Genomic DNA, 21,069 nt, shown 5'->3' with positions numbered 1-21,069 from the left:
ACTCCGGAGCAGCTTCCTCCTCCCACCCCCCCCTCCCTGCATTCTGAGCCGGCCGGCAGCTCCTCCTCCTGCAGCCCGCTCCGGCAGCCCTGTGCAGGGCCAGGGACCGGGTTTTGTGTTGTGCTGGGGAGCTCAGCCATGTGTCCGGCTGGCACAGAGCCCAACACCCTGTTCTGAGCAGCAGGGTAAGGGGGGGCAGGAGAAGGGACAGGAAGGTTCTGGAGGGGGCAGTCAAGAAACGGGTGGGGGCTTTTGGAGGGGAGTGGAGAAAGTTTTGGGCAGTCAGGTAGGGGGTAGGGTCCTGGGGGGCAGTTGGGGGGGGTCTTAGGAGGGGGCAGTTAGGGGACAAGGAACAGGGAGTCTTAGGTAGGGGGTGGGGTTCTGGAGGGCAGTTAGGAGCAGGGGTCCCAGGAGGGGGCAGTCAGGGGACAAGGAGCGGGGGGTAGGGGGCTGGGAGTTCTGGGGGGGAGCTGTCAGGGGGCAGGAGTGGGGAGAGGGATCGGAGCAGTCAGGGGACAGGGAGCAGAGGGGTTTAGATGGGTTGGGAGTTCTGGGGGGGCTGTCAGGGGGCAGGAGTGTGGAGAGGGATCGGAGCAGTCAGGGGACAGGGAGCAGAGGGGTTTAGATGGGTTGGGAGTTCTGGGGGGGGCTGTCAGGGGGTGGGGAGTGGTTGGATGGGGCGTGGGAGTCCCAGGGGTCTGTCTGGGGGTGGGGGTGTGGATAAGGGTTGGGGCAGTCAGGGGACAAGAGGCAAGGAGGCTTAGATAGGGAGTGGAGTCCCGGGGGGCAGTTAGGGGCAGGGGTCCCAGGAGGGGGCAGTCAGGGGACAAGGAACGGGGGGAGGGTTGGGGGTTCTGGGGGGGCGGGAAGTGGGAGGGGCAGGGGCGGGGCTAGGGCGGGGCTCCTCCCGTCCTCTTTTTTGCTTGTTGAAATATGGTAACCCTACCCCTCCTACACCCAACCCCCTCATCCCTGGCCCCACCCGCAGCCAGAACCCTCACATGCCCCTCCGCACCCCAACCCCCTGCCCCAGCCCAGAATCCCATCCTTCACCCCAAACCCCTCATCCCCAGCCACACCCCAGAATATGCACCCCCAGCCCAGAGCCCATACCCTGTTCCACACCCCAACCCCTTGCCCCAGCCCAGTGAAAGTGAGTGAGGGTGTGCAAGAGTGAGCAACAGAGGGAGGGTGGGATGGAGCGGGGCCTTGGAAAAGGGGAAGGGCAGGGGCAGGGCAGGGATGTTCCATTTTGTGTGATTAGAAAGTTAGCAACACTAGTCAGCCCCCAGGCAATTGCCCTGCTTGCTACCCCCTAATGCTAGACCTGGCTTTTATATGCAGAAAAACAGTTTTGTGGCACAGGTGGGCCATGGAGTTTTTATAGCACATTATGGGGGGGGGCTCAGAAAAAAAAAGGCTGAGAACCCCCGATACAGAAAATTCATTGAGGTTAATTCTAATACAAAGGGATAGCTGAAATAAAAAAAAACCTGGAGAATTTGGAGCATTTGAACTGTTCCACACATGAGCACGTTCCCTTGCTCTTCTGCTGCTTTTGACTCTTGGCAGAGCAGTAAAGAGGTCACAAATAAAGTAAGTAATAATAATCACCAGATAGTCTCAAGGGAGGAAGGTGCACCCAGCAGCACTTTGATTATACACATGTGGTCAGACCCTCAGCTGCTATGAACTGGCACAGGTCCAGTGACTTCAATGGCGGCGTGTCCATTTACAACAGATGACAATCTCATCCTTCATCTTTAAATGGATCCATGTAACAAATTTGAAAAAGTTGCCATTTACAATATTTACAATATTTATTTTACTTTCAGACATAAGCCATCATGAGAGTCTGAGAACAAGACATATATTATTGAAAACAAGACAGAATAACATCACAGAATATCTAAAAGACAGTAAATGGAATCCACTGTGATCTCAGTCTACTGCGAGTCTCTCCAGCCAGAGCTGCTAGTCAAATCAATACCACCTTGTGGTCAACAGCATCAAAGGATGGCAAGAGACCTAAATGAATCAATGTGGACAGCTTTCCTTTGTCCATCTCAAATTGGAGATCATCAGCTAATTTGACCAGTACAGTATTTATATGTTACATAGGCTAAAAATCTGATAAGAAACTGGAAAATTTAGTGATGCCAGAGTTACCTGGTATTTTGCCTTTACTTAAGGACACATTCATGATTTCAGACAATAATGGACTCAATACCTCCCCATTTGATTTTACTAAATACGAGAAACATGGTTCCAACTCACAAATAGCCACACTAAGGTCCCATCACCAGCAAAACTAGTTGAAACTCAAGGTCAATGGAGCTATATTTGTCTCCACCAGACACAATCTGACCCCTGGGAAACAGCAAGACGCATCAGAATCTGACTGAACACAGTCAAGAAAAAATACAAAGAATTCATCGAACTGTACATCGTCCAGAACAGAAGCACTAGAAGAGAATCACAGAGATGAGAACCCTTCTTTGCCTGCATAACAGCCACAACATGTCGCATTTGACTTGGCTTGGGAGAACAATGACCAACAGTAACACTCTATCCTCCCTCTCACGTTTGCATCTGTTGCAGGTCATCGGTATGCCAAGGTGATCTGTGAAGATGATCTATGGGAAGGCATCATTTAGAACCCAACGTATCAGTGATGAACAACAACAATCTTCATATTCTACTAGCTCACAAATACAGAAGACTACAATCCCCTATAAACATCTAGAACCATTCTGGTTCCATTAGTCTCCAGGGATAGACTAATGAAATGGACATTCCATTCATTACATCAATACACCTCTACCCTGATATAACGCTGTCCTCGGGAGCCAAAAAATCTTACCGTGTTATAGGTGAAACCGCGTTATATCGAACTTGCTTTGATCTGCCAGAGCGTGCAGCCCCCCCCGCCCCCCCCTCCCGGAGAGCTGCTTTACCCTTGATATCTGAATTAGTGTTATATCAGGTCGCGTTATATCGGGGTAGAGGTGTATAATACACATAAACAAAGTAAGTCAGATACAAAGCTGTATAGTTCACTCCTAATTGTATCTTGTAAAAAACAATCATGGTTTCAAATAAAACAGCCTTGTGCTATGGATCCTGTGGGGCCGGTGCCAAATTATTATGAATTGCTGTGACTGATGTGAATGAATGTGGTAAACATGAGTTGGTATGACTTGGTACGCCTGAACTTGCTAGAGGATTCTGGGAGCAGAATTCTCTTAGCATTAGATGAATGATGTGAAAAATTATTGGAATTGCTGAAACTGCATTTGAATGGTTAATAACGGCTCGAGCTGCCTGTATGTTTCAACATCGAACTTTGGAATATCAGCCAATGGGGATCAGCTCACAAAGTAAAGAAGACATAAAATCATGGGATCAGTGGGCTTGGTGCAAGCTGATATAAGTCAAAATGACCCTTTCTGGATGACATCACGCTAAGGGCTTAAGCAAATGATTAATGAGAGGGTAAATGTTGATTGAGCTTTGGTCTGGGTCTGTTCTACAGCCCCTCCTTCCAAAATATTAATTAGAATATACCAGTAATAAACGCCCATTGAGCATATTTTTGGAACATGAGACTCCTTTGACAACAAAAGGGTATATATGCTAAGCACAGTAAATTAGCTAAACTAGTGTTTCCCAATTAACCTGTGAGACAGAAGTCATCAGGGTAACCGAGACCCTGCCTCGAGGGACGTTTGTTGGACTTTAGAACCAGAGGTCATCAGGGTAACCAATACCCTGCTTCAGGGGGCCCTTGACAGACCAAGTACCTGAAAGGGGATAGAAGAGAAGAGAAAAAGTCTCCATCTAGAATTGGTAGATATTCCTGCTTTGTTTGCCAATCAGGATACTGTGTAAGGCCAACATAGTTACTGAGGGTTTAATGCTTGGGGAGCTGAGGCTTACTGGGGGAAGATGTTTGCTATGTAACCTTACCTGCTTGTGTCATTCTTTCTCAAATAAATTACCGTAAATTAAGCATACTGTACCCGAGTCTCTCACTGGTACTGGTAATATCCGCCCAGCTGTGGGCCATTAAATATCCATTTCAACAGATCCCAGACAAAGCAGTGAGGAAGCACAAGAAATTATAACCACAAAAAAAGGCTTTTCCAGGGGCCACTTTTTACACTAAGGAAAGTTTCAGCTCTATAGTACTGCAAGTTAGTTATAGGAAAATGTAATTCTAATGGAAAATCCCTGTATGGCATAGTATATGTTTAAATGGTAACAATTTTATTTAAAAAAAAATATTAGAAATTGCTGCTGAGGTGGTTTGGGTAGGGTAGGGAGGAACTTGTCTGCTCCATAAGAACAAAAAAAAAAAAAAAGATTATCTGTCACAAAGCTTTATTCCAATCATTTGCTTTACTGTTAACTTTAATTACACACTATGAACTGTCCTGTAATTATGCAACTTGGGAAACTGCCAATTTTTCCTTTTGAATGTTAAAAGTTCTTTAATTTCTTTCAGAGATTCAGAATTACTTCCATCAGTGAATACCATATATTACATGACTGCACCTTTTAAAAGCAGAGCATCTAAGAATTGCAATGGATTTTGCAAGTGGAGCATGAAAAACTGCTGTGTACTTTACTGAAGTCACTGATATCACCAAAGCCATTCGTTTAAAAAAAAATTTAAAAAAAGAAGGAAAAATGATAATTCCGCAGCAAACTTAAAAAAAAAAAAAATCCAGAAGGTAGCAAGGAAACCATATAATTAGAGACAACTGTGCTTTCTTTATACTAAACAACCTTTTTCTCAAGAGACCCCCCAGTCACGTTAAATGGTAAACAGACAGTGAAATTCAATGACAATTAACATAAATGTCCAAATGAAAAACCCACAACCAGCTGAAAAACTGACCTGGGGTGGAGGAGAAACAGAGTTGTGTAAACAAACTATTTATTCTAGAGAGATGTCTCTTGCTGAACTGTAGCCAGCGGAAGGAGGAAAGGAATCAAAAGGCAAGAGGGGAAGGTTGTTCAACTTTATTTGTTTTTAATTATTTCTATTTCAGAATTTCCACAACACTGTTTTCTTTCTTCTTTCAAGATACAGAGTTAACCACTCCCTCAATCTCCATCTAATAGCCTTGTCACCTTCTGCCATCTAATCCCCTAAACTTTGAAGGCCCTTTTTTATTCAGTTCACTAGTCCTCCACCCTTTTATCTCCTTCAAGTATCTACACCAAAACCTTCTGCAAGGCCTCAAGTCTTAATTGTTCCCTCTTAGTCCATGTCTACACTACAAAATTAAGTTGATCTAATTTATATCAGCATAGCACTGACACAGTAATTACATCACTTGCGCGTGTCTACACTTTGCTCCTTGTGTCAGCGATGCACATCCTCACCAGGACCGCTTCTATTGATTGTACTGTCACTGTGGGGAATTGTGGGATAGTTCCTAAAAAGCCAGTAACAGTCGACATAAGCAATGCAGTGTCTACATGGACACAGTGTCGACCAAACTACACTGACTTTCACTCTACGCCGCTCATGGAGGTGGAGTTATTAAGTAGACGTAGGGGGACAATTACGTTGGCGGGAGTGAAATTTAATTGTAGACACTTACATAGTTAGGTCAACATAAACTGCCTTAAGGGTATGAAGAAAGGCTGAAGGAAAGTAACTGGAAAAAGAAATTCAGACTCACCCTCAAGATGTGTGCATCAACATCTTCAGCAGCCATATGTTCTTATCAGTACAGCCCTGCCTTCCTTACCCATGGTCTTTGGCCATAGCTCTCATGCAGTTTCTCGCAACTAAGGGTATGTCTACACTGCAGACAGACACCCACAGCTGCTCCTGCCACCTGAGTCAGGCTGATGGGATTCAGGCTGCAGGGCTGTTTAATTGTGGTGTAGATGTTCCGGCTCGGGTTGCAGCCCAAGCTCTGGGACCCTCCCACCTCACAGGGTCCTAGAGCCTGGGCTCCAGCACAAGCCTAGACATCTACACTGCAATTAAACAGTCCTGCAGCCCAAGCTTGCTGCAGGTTTTTAATTGCATTGTAGAAATACTCTAAGACTAGCGCCATAGGGTAGGGACTTTGTCTTATTTGTCGGCACTGTGGCACACCTGTTTATAGTGCAATACACTTGTTAATTGTGGAATTCTCTTGCTTTAGCTGAAGGCAGAGAGAAGGCGAGGTGGCATTTTTGGGCAGGAAAAAGCTTGAACATTCTGAGCACAGAAGCTAGAGATTTTCAGTAGAGATGAGAAAGAACCATACAGCGATTATGTAAATCTCTGCACTCTGACAGGCTACCCTCCATTACTAATCAGAATACAGAGGTTTGTATAATGTGTGGTTAACTATGGACTGAACAAATGTACAGTGATTATGCAAATCTCTCTATTCTAACAGTCTGTTGGTTGTAGCATTCTCCTCTGATGCTCTCCCCACACACGCACGCCACTTATTACATACTATTTAATTTTAAACAGAATTGCTTCTCATGGGAAGGAAGGAATCAGGAAGATAGGAGTGGGGCCAGATTATTAATGTTGGGAACAACAAAGATTTAGAGGGAGAAATACTGGGAACCAGAGGACAGGAGGCAAGTGGAAGTAACAACAGGGTAAAGGTGGGCAGGTGGGGTGAGGAATGCAAAAGGAGAAGGAAGCAGAGGCAGGTGAGAGCCACGTAGGCAGATCCAATAGGGAGCTGGACAGGAGGAGCATGGCCTGCTGGGATATATTATAGTGTCTGTCAGCCACGGTGGCAAGGAGATGAGAGACATGAAAGTGAGCTGTTTGCCTGTGATCAGAGTTGCAGCACTCCGGGAGCACTACAAACTTTTGATCTTAGATTTGTTCAGGTATGCTGCTTAAAATGGTGCACTGGAACAACGCAATTCGGTGGGATGAGTACTCTACTAGAAGGATGATCTTGTGATTAAGGCACTGGAATGGAACTCAGAAGTCCCGGGTTCAATTCCTGGATCTGCTACAGACTCTCTGAGTGAGTTTGGGAAAAATCATTTAATCGGTCTGTGCCTCAGTTCCCCATCTATAAAATGAGGATAATAAGTACTAGCTTTCTGGGGTGTTGTGTGAATAAATTCATTTATATGTGTAGGCACTCAGATACCCTAATAATGGGGACCATATAAGAAGATAGATGGAAGGACAGACATCGCTCGGTGAATGGCAATGACTAAACTTGGGACAATTTTAGCAAAACTTCTACATAGTGGAAACAAGCTGAACCAGCAGGAAGGGGTTAAGTGATATTTAAATAGAGGTTAATTATGTGTGAAATGCTAAATCCCATTCTTGATATAGTTACTTGCAAAATAAAGATAAATATAAGAAAAATAAATGAAATGTAGTGACTATATATATTCAGTAGAAAATTTCCCTCCAATTTTAAAGTCTATTTAGGTTGCTTAAAAATTATGATCTCCTCTCTTAATTGGGATCATAGGCTGTCCATTGGAGTGCCCCAGTAAAGAGTATTATACTCTAGGGCTGAGATTTTCAAAGGCGTCTATGAATTTCAGTGGGAGTCGGTTGCCTAATTCTCTTTTAAAAATAAAATAGATTTCAACATATAGTCTCTTAGTTGTGTTTCTTTTAAAACCTACTTTCTAATAAGTAATAATGTTTCAATTTCTTTTTTTCCACAGAGTTTAATATTCATTGCACTCCATGTTACTGCTGTGTTCTTTAATGGCCACATTAGATCTGGGCTGAGAGAGGTCTTTAAAGGGCAGATCTTATTGTCTCTTATTATGGTGACATTCTGCTTATGGGTCATCATTGGACTAGATGTCAGCATGCCCTTTGCAAACCTCTCAAGGCTTTGGCATTATTCTGTTTTATGCAAAGCTGTAGGTTAATGAATATCATTTAAAATTCACTTTTAAATGGAGCTTTCCACATACCATATTCCACTTGGAATTTTTTTTTAAACTAACAATGATATATATGCCTATTGTTTTTCTTCTTGTATTTAGTCTTCTTTAAATAGGTCTCTTCTTCTCTGCAATTGTGCCATTTAGCTGTGCCAACTATCTCAGGAATATTTAATGACTTTCTGGACTTCCACTTTATTGATTTTCTCATCCTCCACTCACTTGTAGTAGGTAGGCTTATAGAGGGCAATATATTCAGTTTCAGGAATATAAAGATCAGGATGTTCATATGCTGAGATTATTGTCTTTTAAACGCCTCTATATATAAGGAAACAAGATATAACTCATTGCTATCAAACTGTCTTTAGAATAACTAAGGTAGGAGGACGAGTGGGCAGGAACTGGGGGGCAGGAGTGGGGTGTGCAGAGTGAGTCATGCTCCGGCTCTCCCTGCGTCCAAATGAAATACATAATTTCTAATAGCTTCCTAGCAGAAGTACCTTAATCCCTAGGACAGTGTTGATAAGGTCAGTTGACAAGGCGTATTAGACACACTAGAGGAATCTTTACCTGGGGAGATAAGGTCAGTTTTTGGCAGGGTTAATGGAATGGCGCCGGACAGAGAATTCTGCTTCTTGAGAAAAAAAAGAAAGAAAATCTGCATATTTTTTACAGAATCTTTCAGATTGTACTCCATACATAACACAGGGCATAAACTTATTTTCCCCCTTCCTTTGCAGGTCATGCTACAAAACATAAAGGCCATTAATACTACTTGAATCAGACATACAACACTGGAGCATTCACACGAAGCTTTCACAGAAAGCTGTGGTATTCTGTGCCCTGTGGCTTTCTGTTCAGTTGTTAATTACTCTTTGGGATGTCAGGATCCCATCTGTTTTCCTGGAATTATGATTTAAAAATATGAAATAATCTGTGTGAGCTGTGAAACTAAAATGTGTGAAGTGGGAAAGAACCCTTACCCGGATATATGCATCCTGGTGGTGTTTGGCAAAGTACAGCATGTTGTCAAGGGCTAGCATTCCTGGAGGGGTTTGTGTAAAATCCATTGCTGGGTTTACATGATTCTGTGAAAAAGATAAAAGGTTTACATTATAAATATCTGCACAAAAGCCATCAACCTCATTATTATTATTCATTTGTATTACCATACTGCCTAGAACCCCCAGACACGGACCAGCACCCCACTGTACTGAGCACAGCATAAATACAGACCAAGGAGATGGTCCATGCCCTGAAGAACTCAGTCTAAAGACAGTTATTATCCCTAGCATGTTAATCACTTAGTTCTATAATTATACAAGGTTGACTTTTCAAATGCAGAAATGACTTAGGAGCACAAATCCCACAGAAAGTCAATGGAACTTGTGCTCCTAAGTCATCGAGGTGCTTCTGAAAATCCGGCCCATAGCATTATTTCTTACATTTAATAAACATATGTGAATAAATACATATGTGTATATACTGACATATACCGGTACGTCTAACAATACAATACCTATGGCAGGGGCTCTCAACTTTTTTCTTTCTGAGGCCCATCCAACATGCTATAAAAACTCCACAGCCCACCTGTGTCACAATAATGGGTTTTCTGCATATAAAAGCCAGGGCCGGCGTTAGGGGGTAGCAAGCAGGCCAATTACCTGGGGGGCCTCATGCCACAGGAGCCCCCGCAAAGTTACATTGCTCGGGCTTTGGTTTCAGTCTCAGGAGGAGGAGCTCAGGCTTCAACCCCATGTGGCAGGGCTTCGGCTTTCTGCCCAGGGCCCCAGTGAGTCTAATGCTGGCCCTGCTTGGTGGCCCCCAAAACCTGCTCATGGCCTCCCAGGAGGCCTCGGACCCCTGGTTGAGAACCACTGACCTACAGGACTATATCAAAGATGTAATGAAGATGAGTGAAAGTTACTTAGTTCAGTAGGTAATGCTTAAGATAGATTAACTGTGTTGGCTCTCATAACCTTCTCACATGAAGGGTCACGAGGAGAGCTATGCAAATTTTAGCTGCTTCACTTTGCAAGGGTTCTTGTAAGCATATTCTCAGGTTTCTGAATTTCTGCACATCTGAATTTCAAATTTGTGCTTGGGGTTTGAATGAATCCAAAAACTCTCAGCAAAACACGGTTGAAACCAGATCAAACTTGGCAACTTCCAGACAAAACTGCAAAAACCTTTAATTCCACATGCTTTGGATGTAAAACCACAAATCTGTGTAGGTTTGCTAGTGAATCTTTTGATTAAGGAGATATGAAATGTATGTTTTAAATAAGTTCCATGGAATTCAAGGCTTATGTAAATGTGAACATTTGCAGAGTTCTAGACAACAGTACTTCACAGCTCTTAAAAGTAACTTTTTGAAGCTTCTCACAAAGGATAGAATCATAGAATGTCAGGGACCTCAGGAGGTCATCTAGTCCAACCCCTTGCTCAAAGCAGGACCAATCCCCAGACAGATTTTTGCCCCAGATCCCTAAGTGGCCCCCTCAAGGATTGAACTCACAACACTGGGTTTAGCAGGCCAATGCTCAAACCACTGAGCTATCCCTACCCCAAGAGCATAAAACTATCTGAAATTCTTATTTTTCATTACACACAGTGTCTTCAGGACCTCCTTTTCAGTGTTTTTGGGCTTGTCTGTACTTAAAATGATGATCTGTGCTGCTGTAGCACTTAAGTGAAGACATTACCTTCGCTGGTGGGGTTCTCCTGTTGGTGTAGGTTCTCCAAATCCCTGAGTCTACACCACGGGTTAAGCTGGTTTAACTGCATCACTCAGGGTTGTAGATTTTTCACATCCTGCGTAACGTAGTTATGCCAACCTAATTTCCTGGTGAAGACCTGGCCTTCATTTCCAACATTCTAACATACAGAAATGTCCCCAGTCACTCAGAAACAGCATTTCCATTGTACACGACCCAGCTGAAAGAGGTTTTAAAAGTGCATTTATGATCACAAATGACCCAGAATTCCTATTCCACTAATCGACTCCCTGTGTTTACTCAGGGTACATCTACACTACCCGCTGGGTCGGCGGGTAGCGATCTATCTATTGGGGATTGATTTATCGTGTGTAGTGCAGACGCGATAAATCGATCCCTGATCGCTCTCCCATCGACTGCTGAACTCCAGCAGTGCGAGAGGCGGAAGCAAAGTCAACAGGGGAGCCGCGGCCGTCGATCCAGCACCGCGAGGACGCAAAGTAAGTAATTCTAAGTTGATCTAAGATACGTCGACTTCAGCTACGCTATTCTCGTAGCTGAAGTTGCGTATCTTAGGCTTGGTCTACACTACCCCCCCTAATTCGAACTAAGGTACGCAACTTCAGCTACGTGAATAACGTAGCTGAAGTCGAAGTACCTTAGTTCAAACTTACCTTGGTCCACACGCGGCAGGCAGGCTCCCCCGTCGACTCCGCGGTACTCCTCTCGCCGAGCTGGAGTACCGCAGTCGACGGCAAGCACTTCCGGGTTCGACTTATCGCGTCCAGACTAGACGCGATAAGTCGAACCCAGAACTTCGATTTCCAGCCGTCGAACTAGCTGGTAAGTGTAGCCAAGGCCTTAGATCGATCCCCTTCCCCTCCCGCCCCCCGTGTAGACCAGGCCTCAGTCTCATCCACTTACTTCACTGATTTTACTTCTGTTGGCCCAGAACAGCCAATAAAGTTTTTAGAGATTGAGATGGGATTCTACTCCTTTTCTCACATCAACAGAATTGTTAACTAATTTCCATCTGGAGAACGTCTTACATGTAGATGTATGTGAATAGAAACACTAGCAAGAGGAAACTACACAAAAATAGTTATCCTGTTGCTTTAAGAGACAGACTGAACTTGAGTCAGGCTCACACCTCTAGCCAGGGACAATTACCACACAAACCTAGATTCAAACATTTAGTTATTTTATGTTGAGTAAGGGGCAGGTTAATCAAAGGGGCATTTGAAATGCTAGATTTTAAAGAGGGATCTGGGAAATTCCTCTGGAACTAGATGAGAAGCAGGAAGGAGGAAAGGTTACAAGATATAAGGGACAATAGCCTTTGTATGGAGAATTCAGACTATTACAAGAGCTGTCTGAAATTTTTCAAAATTCAAATTTTTTCAACAAATTTTTCTTTGAATTTTAGAATATTGATTACAAATTGGGGCAAAATTCTCAGGACAATTAAGTCCTGCTTTTCACCAGCTCTAACTATTACACTTTCCCCCAAGTGATACATCTGAGCAAATATTATATTGTTGAAATGCTGGTATAAATAATCTCAACTAGCGTTCCTGCTACAGTAGCGAATTCTTTCTCACCATTAACATCAAAAATAGTCACATACTATGAAGGACCGTGGAAGTTGACAACAGGGGAGAGAAAACCAGGCGACATGACTTAGGGTGGTTGAAAAGGCCAGATGGGGAAAAGATGGGGGAAAGACGGGGATGTGTAACACTCATTGCCCAAAAAGAACAGGAGTACTTGTGGCACCTTAGAGACTAACAAATTTATTAGAGCATAAGCTTTCGTGGGCTACAGCCCACTTCTTCAGATGCTGCATCCAAAGAAGTGGGCTGTAGCCCATGAAAGCTTGTGCTCAAATAAATTTGTTAGTCTCTAAGGTGCCACAAGTACTCCTGTTCTTTTTGCGGATACAGACTAACACGGCTGCCGCTCTGAAACCACTCATTGCCCAGATAGTGATATCAGCTAAATCTAAAGGGAACATACCTAGATGAGCTCTTCAGAATTCCTGAATAGGAGTATGTCTAGATTGCAATAAAACACCACATCTGGCCCGTATCAGCTGATTTGGGTTCAGACTGTGGGGCTATAAAACTACAATGTAGATGTCTGGGCTCAGGCTGGAGGCTGGGCTCTGGGACCCCGGGATGGGGGAAGGTCCCTGAGCTCAGACATAATGTAGTCATAGTCCACAGAACACATCTTGGGTATGTCTACATTGTAACAAAACACCCACAGCTGACCTGTGTCCGCTGTCTTGGGCTCAGGCTGTGGGACTATAAAATTGCAGTATAGATGTCCAGCCTGAGCCCAGATATCTGCTTTGCAGTTTTATAGTCCCACAGCCTGAGCTCAAGTCAGCAGACACAGGCCAACTGGGGGGGGTTTATTGCAGTGTAGACATACCCAAGATGTGTTCTGTAGATTGATTCCAATGTTTAAATCTGATCTCTCTGTGTTTTTAATACATTTTGTTTTGATTCAGACCTCTTGAATCTCAAGGCTCCTTTACACACTTTTTTTTAACCAATTAGTTAAAGTGGCACAACTCCCCTACAATGGGCACAGTAATACCAGTATAAAGGAGCTTATAGCACTATAGCTTATTTTGGTACATTTACGGAATTAAGCTATACTGACATAAGCTCCTTTATACAGGTATAACTGGAGAGGGGTTGTGCCACTTTAACTATATCAGTGTGTAAATCAACAGGGTTAAAACTGGTACAAGAACTGCATATAGACCTGCCCTGCTGTTTGGCAAGTTCACACAGACTGCAATGGGAAGGCAAATCAGACTTCCACCTGTAAGAAGAGGTAATGAAAGCAGCGCGTCTGGAGCCTACCCTGCCTGGGACATGCATTAGGGAGTCCTCTCCCGGAAGGTATGTCCCTGGCAAAGCTGGGTTGGGCAGACGCACAGGAAACATCTATGTACCCTGCACAATAACTAAGTTTAAGGGACAAAATATAACAGTGAACATCTCAGCTGCACCTTCTCTACACTTACAACACTCTATAAGTGGAGCAGAATGATGTGCAAGCCATAGGGAACACAATTTGACCTTCAGATCCCTGGCTGAGTTTGCAAAACGGATAGTTGGGGGAGGGGGACATCTTTGCACTGATAAACTAAGCACATTTAATAGGAAAGGAAACTGCGCAATGCCATTTTGACAATCGTTTTTCAGAGTATAACTGCATTTTAGGTTAAGTGCTACACACAATTCTCTTCTCTTTGTCTTTAGCTCTAGGGTAGACAAAATGAATGTGGATAAAATACCCTTTCTTGGCAAGCATACAGTATCAACACTAGACCCAGTCCATTTTCTTTAGCGGTTAGCATTTCTTTTGTTGGTATCTACAGTGTTAAAACCAACTAATAAGAAGTCTTATTGAAGTCAACTTAATAAACATAAGTTAAATACAAATAGCCTATATAGATCAAATTTCTAGCCTGGTTCTGTGATCTTAAGTGACATGGAGACCACAGCAAAGAAATTATATAAGCAAGAGAAATCTCACCATGGCTCATTTCTCCAGACAGTGTCTCCTGGCACTGCTTGTTCAGTCAGAAAGCCAGACCTCCATCACTCATCATGTCTCTTTTGTTTGAGTCAAGCCCATATGCCTAACTAAACCGTGGATCCTAATTTTTAAGTTCTCTCCTCCTATAACACTAGGACCCTCAGCGGCTGTAAATCACAGATCAGTGGAGCAATACCAACTGACAACAGTTGATGGAATGTACGGCTTGTATGAAACAATACATTTTATTTTCAATTCTTCAGCAAATCAGGAAACAAAATAACTGACATTTTATTAAAACATAATGATCTCCTTCTCTGAACATGTTTTGAATGTTTATGGTTGAAAATATAAATCCCTCAAAAAGAGGGTTTAAGATAAAGTTACCAAACTAAACTATCTAAAATATTGTCATGAATAATTTAAAAAGTATGCAAGCCCTCAATCTATGACATAATTTATTAAAAACATGAGTCACGATGCCCAAGGGCAAACGAACTGCATCTGTTTAGTATAAAGTCTGGTGAATTTCACTCATTGTAGAGAATCAAGAATGGGAAATGCATAGGGAACTGATTTGCTTTGTTGTCTAAAGAAGTTTAGTTCATTTGTAACTTTTTCATAGCAGACTGAAGAACAGTTACATATCTTTCAGTATCTGAGCAGCATGTGCTAACTATAGCTACTGTACTATATATGCTAAAAAATCAGAATCATTGAGAATTTGCTACACAGCCACAGATTTGGGCACAATGCTGTCTAGATATGCCATCTTTTGGAGGGGATGTAAATCCCAAATAGAAATGTGTGGCTGGAAAAGACCTTGAGGGGTCATCTAGTCTAGCCGCCAGCACTGAGGCAGGACCAAGTATTCCTAGACCATCGCTGACAGGTGTTTGTCTAACCAGTTCTTATAAAACTTTTGTGACAGGAATTCTATAACCTCGCTTGGAAGCCTATTCCAGAACTTAACTGCCCTTATTAGAAAGTTTTTCCTAATATCTAAACTAAATCTCCATTTCTGCATATTAAGCAGATTACTTCTATTCCTACCTTCAGTGGACATGGAGAACAACTGATCCCCATTCTTTTTATAACAGCCCTTAACATATCTGAAGACATATCAGGTACCCCCTCCATCTTCTTTTCTTAAGATTAAAGATGCCCAGTTTTTTTAACCTTTCCTCACAGGTCTAGTTTTTCTAAACATTTTATCATTTTTGTTGCATTCCTCTGGATTGTCTCACAATTTGTCCACATCTTTCCTAAAGTGTGGCACCCAGAATTGGAGACAGTACTCCAGCTGAGGCCTCACCAATGCTAAGTAAAGCAGGACAATTACCTCCCTTATCGTACATGCAACACTCCTGTTAATATACCACAGAATGATATTAGTCTTTTTTGCAATTGCATCGCTTTGTTGACTAATATTCAATTGGCTATCCACTATGACCCCTCAATCCTTGCCAGCAGTACTACCACCTATTCCAGCAGTACTACCACCTAGCCAGTTATTCTCCATTTTGTACTTGTGCATTTGATTTTTCCTTTCTAAGTTAATCTTTACTGAATTTCATCTTGTTGATTTCAGACCAATTCTCCAGCTTTTCAAGGTTGTTTTGAATCAGCCATGGTGTGGACACATGGCTCTTTTACCTGTATAGAAGTCACGGGCAAAGGTCAACAGTTGAAATTTCTGTGGCCTCTCATACCATAAAATAGCAATGGCTTTCCTTTCACTAAAACCATTTGAAAACATACCATAGCAAACAATCCTGCACTGGGTGGGGGCAGGATAGCCTGATAAACAAACGTGAAGAAATTTCCACCTTAATTCCTATTATTCTAAAAAGACAGAGGAGATGATGGGAGAGATGAAGCCTGCGCGTGTATATGAAATGCCACATTCTACTTTTTCCTGTGGTGGTCACCAAACTATTAGGATTCAAGGAGGGAGGAATACTGGCCTTGGATTCAGGAGATGTGGGGTCTATTTCCTCCTCTATATCAGGCTCCCTGAATGACCTCAGACAAGTCACCTGGGGGAAGATCTTCTCCTGGCTTCTTGTGGCCATAAAAAACCCCACAGCATGTTTCACAAGATTAGAGTTATTCTGGATAAACTCCAATTGGAGTAATTACATTCAACCTACCTAAGGTAATTATAGTTGGATAAAACATTATTTGTTTTCCATCCTAAACTGTTGTATTGTGCTACTGGTTGCTTTTTAAAAGCAGCCACCTTCCACCCAAGAGGTGGATATATTTCAGTGTCAGAAGTATTCTCATACATGGCATAATAGTGTTTTTGGCACAGTGTAATAATGGTGTACAGTCTATTGGCAATTGTTGACTTTTGAATGGCGACCTCTATTTCCTTATTTTACTCCTAACTACGTTCTTACATTTCTTCATGCTGTAGTGTATAAGCAATGTTAAATTTGAATGTGGGCGTGGGGTGTGTGTGGAGCCTTGCAAACTGGCTGTGAGAGGTGTTGGACCCCGTTACCACTATTCTCCATTTGAAGACCAGACTTAAGTTTTCCCCAGCTCAAAGGGAACACAGGGAGAGATGGAGGACCTTGAGTCTCCCCCTCAAAGACCAGCAATAGGGTTGTGTCCAGGAAAGAAGCTGGAGCCTCTTGGGAAAGTCATTATATAGTCAGAGCCTCACAAAATGTGGAAAGCTTTTATGTAAGAGTCCAATCTGGTGAGTGCTTACCTGAACGAAACTACTAACCCTTTAAAGTTGAATGTTATCAGTTATGACTGGAGGTGGCTCAAAGTTTTCCACAGAGAAAAGAACAGTATTTTCTGAAAAATGTTGGTGAAAATTACCCATTTTTTGGCTAGCACTTGCTGTGATTTTTGTGAGACAGAACTGGTCATCTGCCCCAACCCTGAATAGCTTCTACTATACGTTCCCTCTTTCTTTTATATCCAAACCAATTCTCCAGGGATAGAAAGGAAAACAGGATAATCAATTCACATAAAGAATCAGACATTCACATAAAGAATCGGACACATCAGAAAAGGGCAGACAAATAAACAGTGACAAGTTTTTAAAGTGCTTGTACACAAATGCTACAAGTCTAAATAATAAGATGGGCGAACTAGAGTGCCTCGTGATAAAGGAGGATATTGATATAATAGGCATCACAGAAACCTGGTGGACTGAGAGCAATCAATGGGACACAATCATTCCGGGATACAAAATATATCGGAAGGATAGAACAGGTCATGCAGGGGGGGAGTGGCACTATATGTGAAAGAAAATGAAGTAAAAATCTTAAGTGAATCCACATGTTCCATAGAATCTCTATGGATAGAAATTTCATGCTCTAATAAGAATATAACATTAGGGATCTATTATAGACCACCTGACCAGGACAGTGATAGTGATGATGAAATGCTAAGGGAAATTAGAGAGGCTATCAAAATTAAGAACCCAATAATAGTGGGGGATTTCAATTATCCCCATATTGACTGGGAACATTTCACTTCAGGACGAAATGCAGAGATAAAATTTCTCGATACTTTAAATGACTGCTTCATGGAGCAGCTGGTACAGGAACCCACAAGGGGAGAGGGAACTCTAGATTTAGTCCTGAGTGGAGCACAGGAGCTGGTCCAAGAGGTAACTATAACAGGACCGCTTGGAAATAGTGACCATAATACAAAAGCATTCAACATCCCTGTGGTGGGAAGAACATCTCAACAGCCCAACACTGTGGCATTTAATTTCAAAAGGGGGAACTATGCAAAAATGAGGGGGTTAGTTAAACAGAAGTTAAAAAGTACAGTGACTAAAGTGAAATCCCTGCAAGCTGCATGGGTGCTTTTTAAAGACACCATAATAGAGGCCCAACTTCAATGTATACCCCAAATTAAGAAACACAGTAAAAGAACTAAAAAAGAGCCACCATGGCTTAACAACCATGTAAAAGAAGCAGTGAGAGATAAAAAGACTTCCTTTAAAAAGTGGAAGTCAAATCCTAGTGAGGCAAATAGAAAGGAGCATAAACGCTGCCAGATTAAGTGCAAGAATGTAATAAAAAAAGCCAAAGAGGAGTTTGAAGAACAGCTAGTCAAAAACTCCAAAGGTAATAACAAAATGATTTTTAAGTATATCAGAAGCAGGAAGCCTGCTAAACAATCAGTGGGGCCCCTTGATGATCGAGATACAAAAGGAGCACTTAAAGACGATAAAGTCATTGCGGAGAAACTAAATAGATTCTTTGCTTCAGTCTTCACGGCTGAGGATGTTAGGGAGATTCCCAAACCTGAGCCAGCTTTTGTAGGTGACGAATCTGAGGAACTGTCACAGATTGAAGTGTCACTAGAGGAGGTTTTGGAATTAATTGATAAACTTAACAGTAACAAGTCACTGGGACCAGATGGCATTCACCGCAACTTCACATTCGACTCAAATGTGAAGTGGCGGAACTATTAACTAAGGTTTGTAACCTGTCCTTTAAATCGGCTTCTGTACCCAATGACTGGAAGTTAGCTAATGTAACGCCAATATTTAAAAAGGGCTCTAGAGGTGATCCCTGCAATTACTGACCGGTAAGTCTAACGTCGGTACCGGGCAAATTAGTCGAAACAATAGTTAAGAATAAAATTGTCAGACACATAGAAAAACATAAACTGTTGAGCAATAGTCAACATGGTTTCTGTAAAGGGAAATCGTGTCTTACTAATCTATTAGAGTTCTTTGAAGGGGTCAACAAACATGTGGACAAGGGGGATCTAGTGGACATAGTGTACTTAGATTTCCAGAAAGCCTTTGACAAGGTCCCTCACCAAAGGCTCTTATGTAAATTAAGTTGTCAAGGGATAAAAGGGAAGGTTCTTTCATGGATTGAGAACTGGTTAAAAGACCGGGAACAAAGGGTAGGAATTAATGGTAAATTCTCAGAATGGAGAGGGGTAACTAGTGGTGTTCCCCAAGGGTCAGTCCTCGGACCAATCCTATTCAACTTATTTATAAATGATCTGGAGAAAGGGGTAAACTGTGAGGTGGAAAAGTTTGCAGATGATACTAAACTGCTCAAGATAGTTAAGACCAAAGCAGACTCTGATGAACTTCAAAAAGATCTCACAAAACTAAGTGATTGGGCAACAAAATGGCAAATGAAATTTAATGTGGATAAATGTAAAGTAATGCACATTGGAAAAATAACCCCAACTATACATACAATGTGATGGGGGCTAATTTAGCTACAACAAGTCAGGAAAAAGATCTTGGAGTCATCGTGGATAGTTCTCTGAAGATGTCCGCGCAGTGTGCAGAGGCAGCCAAAAAAGCAAACAGGATGTTAGGGATCATTAAAAAGGGGATAGAGAATAAGACTGAGAATACATTATTGCCTTTATATAAATTGATGGTACGCCCACATCTCGAATACTGCGTACAGATGTGGTCTCTGCCTCTAAAAAAAGATATACTGGCACTAGAAAAGGTTCAGAAAAGGGCAACTAAAATGTTTAGAGGTTTGGAACGGGTCCCATATGAGGAGAGATTAAAGAGGCTAGGACTCTTCAGCTTGGAAAAGAGGAGACTAAGGGGGGATATGATAGAGGTATATAAAATCATGAGTGATGTGGAGAAAGTGGATAAGGAAAAGTTATTTACTTATTCCCATAATACAAGAACTAGGGGTCACCAAGTGAAATTAATAGGCAGCAGGTTTAAAACAAATACAAGGAAGGTCTTCTTCACGCAGCGCACAGTCAACTTGTGGAACTTCTTACCTGAGGAGGTTGTGAAGGCTAGGACTATAACAGCATTTAAAAGAGAACTGGATAAATTCATGCTGGTTAAGTCCATTAATGGCTATTAGCCAGGATGGGTAAGGAATGGTGTCCCTAGCCTCTGTTTGTCAGAGGATGGAGATGGATGGCAGGAGAGAGATCACTTGATCATTGCCTGTTGGTCCACTCCCTCTGGGGCACCTGGCATTGGCTACTGTCGGTAGACAGGATACTGGGCTAGATGGACCTTTGGTCTGACCCGGTACGGCCGTTCTTATGTTCTTAGGTTCTAATTAGCTCTGAATTGCTGGTGCACCAAAGTTAAAATCTTTCTTAGGTAAAATGTGAAAATTAGATTGGCATATACATGGCCGCTAGTTGATCTTTGCTCAGGAAGAATTCTGAACAGAGATGGCATGAATGTTGCAAGGTATATGGTATATGGTACATTGACATAATTGAGTAGGGAACATTTCACAGTGACTGACTCATTCTAAAAATATCAGTGAATACCATGCCCCATACCTGAGCCTTTTCCTAATTACTTCCCACTTCTTCTAAACAAAGCATTTCCAGATCTTCACTTTAACAGAGTAATTATTTTAACCAACAAATATGCGTACACAGAAAGTACTGCACAGAAAATACATTTGTGAGGAGGTAGTCGATTAAAGTTCTTAAGGAGGAGCAACCGAGACTTTTAATTTAACTGTACCATATTTAAAGAGGTTAGGCACAAGTTTCACAATACAATTTAATAAGATGGGACAGCGGTATCAGGATTTTTAACCGCCGACATTCTAGAAAAATGAAACTGAGAAATATCAAAGAGAACATTCTCTTTATTATCTCTCAAAATGTGTATTTTGATATTACCAAGCTTTCTCTGATTTTTGCATTCTCCCACAGTGACATTGTAGAGAAATGGAAAATTTACCTGGAGGACTGTTGAATAAAAAAAAACAGCGTATCTCGAGTCAGATGTCTCTAAACTCAAAATTCAAGAGGCTCGTTTACCAATTAAAATTGTATATTTTTATAATCATTAAAATACTTTTAGCATGAGTCATTAAATGATACACGCACAATCTAATGAACTCCCCTATGTTTCTATTAGCTAAAATTTTAACATAGA

General features: G+C 42.1%; 1 protein-coding gene across 7 annotated transcripts in view; it reads right to left on the bottom strand.

Moving 5' to 3' along the window:
• The window catches only part of ELMO1 (engulfment and cell motility 1), a 453,353-nt gene that overhangs the window by 226,046 nt on the left and 206,238 nt on the right, over positions 1-21,069 (bottom strand). For 6 of the 7 annotated variants that reach the window (XM_054019260.1, XM_054019259.1, XM_054019255.1 and 3 more), the window contains exon 14: positions 8,886-8,990. In XM_054019260.1, the coding sequence (XP_053875235.1) occupies positions 8,886-8,990 (105 nt within the window). Of the gene's footprint in view, positions 1-5,696; positions 5,920-8,885; positions 8,991-21,069 lie in introns of those variants that run through there. The other variant, XM_054019261.1, reaches the window with a different exon arrangement.

Source organism: Malaclemys terrapin, chromosome 2 (assembly GCF_027887155.1).
Source record: "Malaclemys terrapin pileata isolate rMalTer1 chromosome 2, rMalTer1.hap1, whole genome shotgun sequence".
Taxonomy (NCBI): Eukaryota; Metazoa; Chordata; order Testudines; family Emydidae; genus Malaclemys; species Malaclemys terrapin.
The sequence above is the reverse complement of the archived record's forward strand: the minus strand, read 5'-3'. Positions and strand labels throughout refer to the sequence as shown.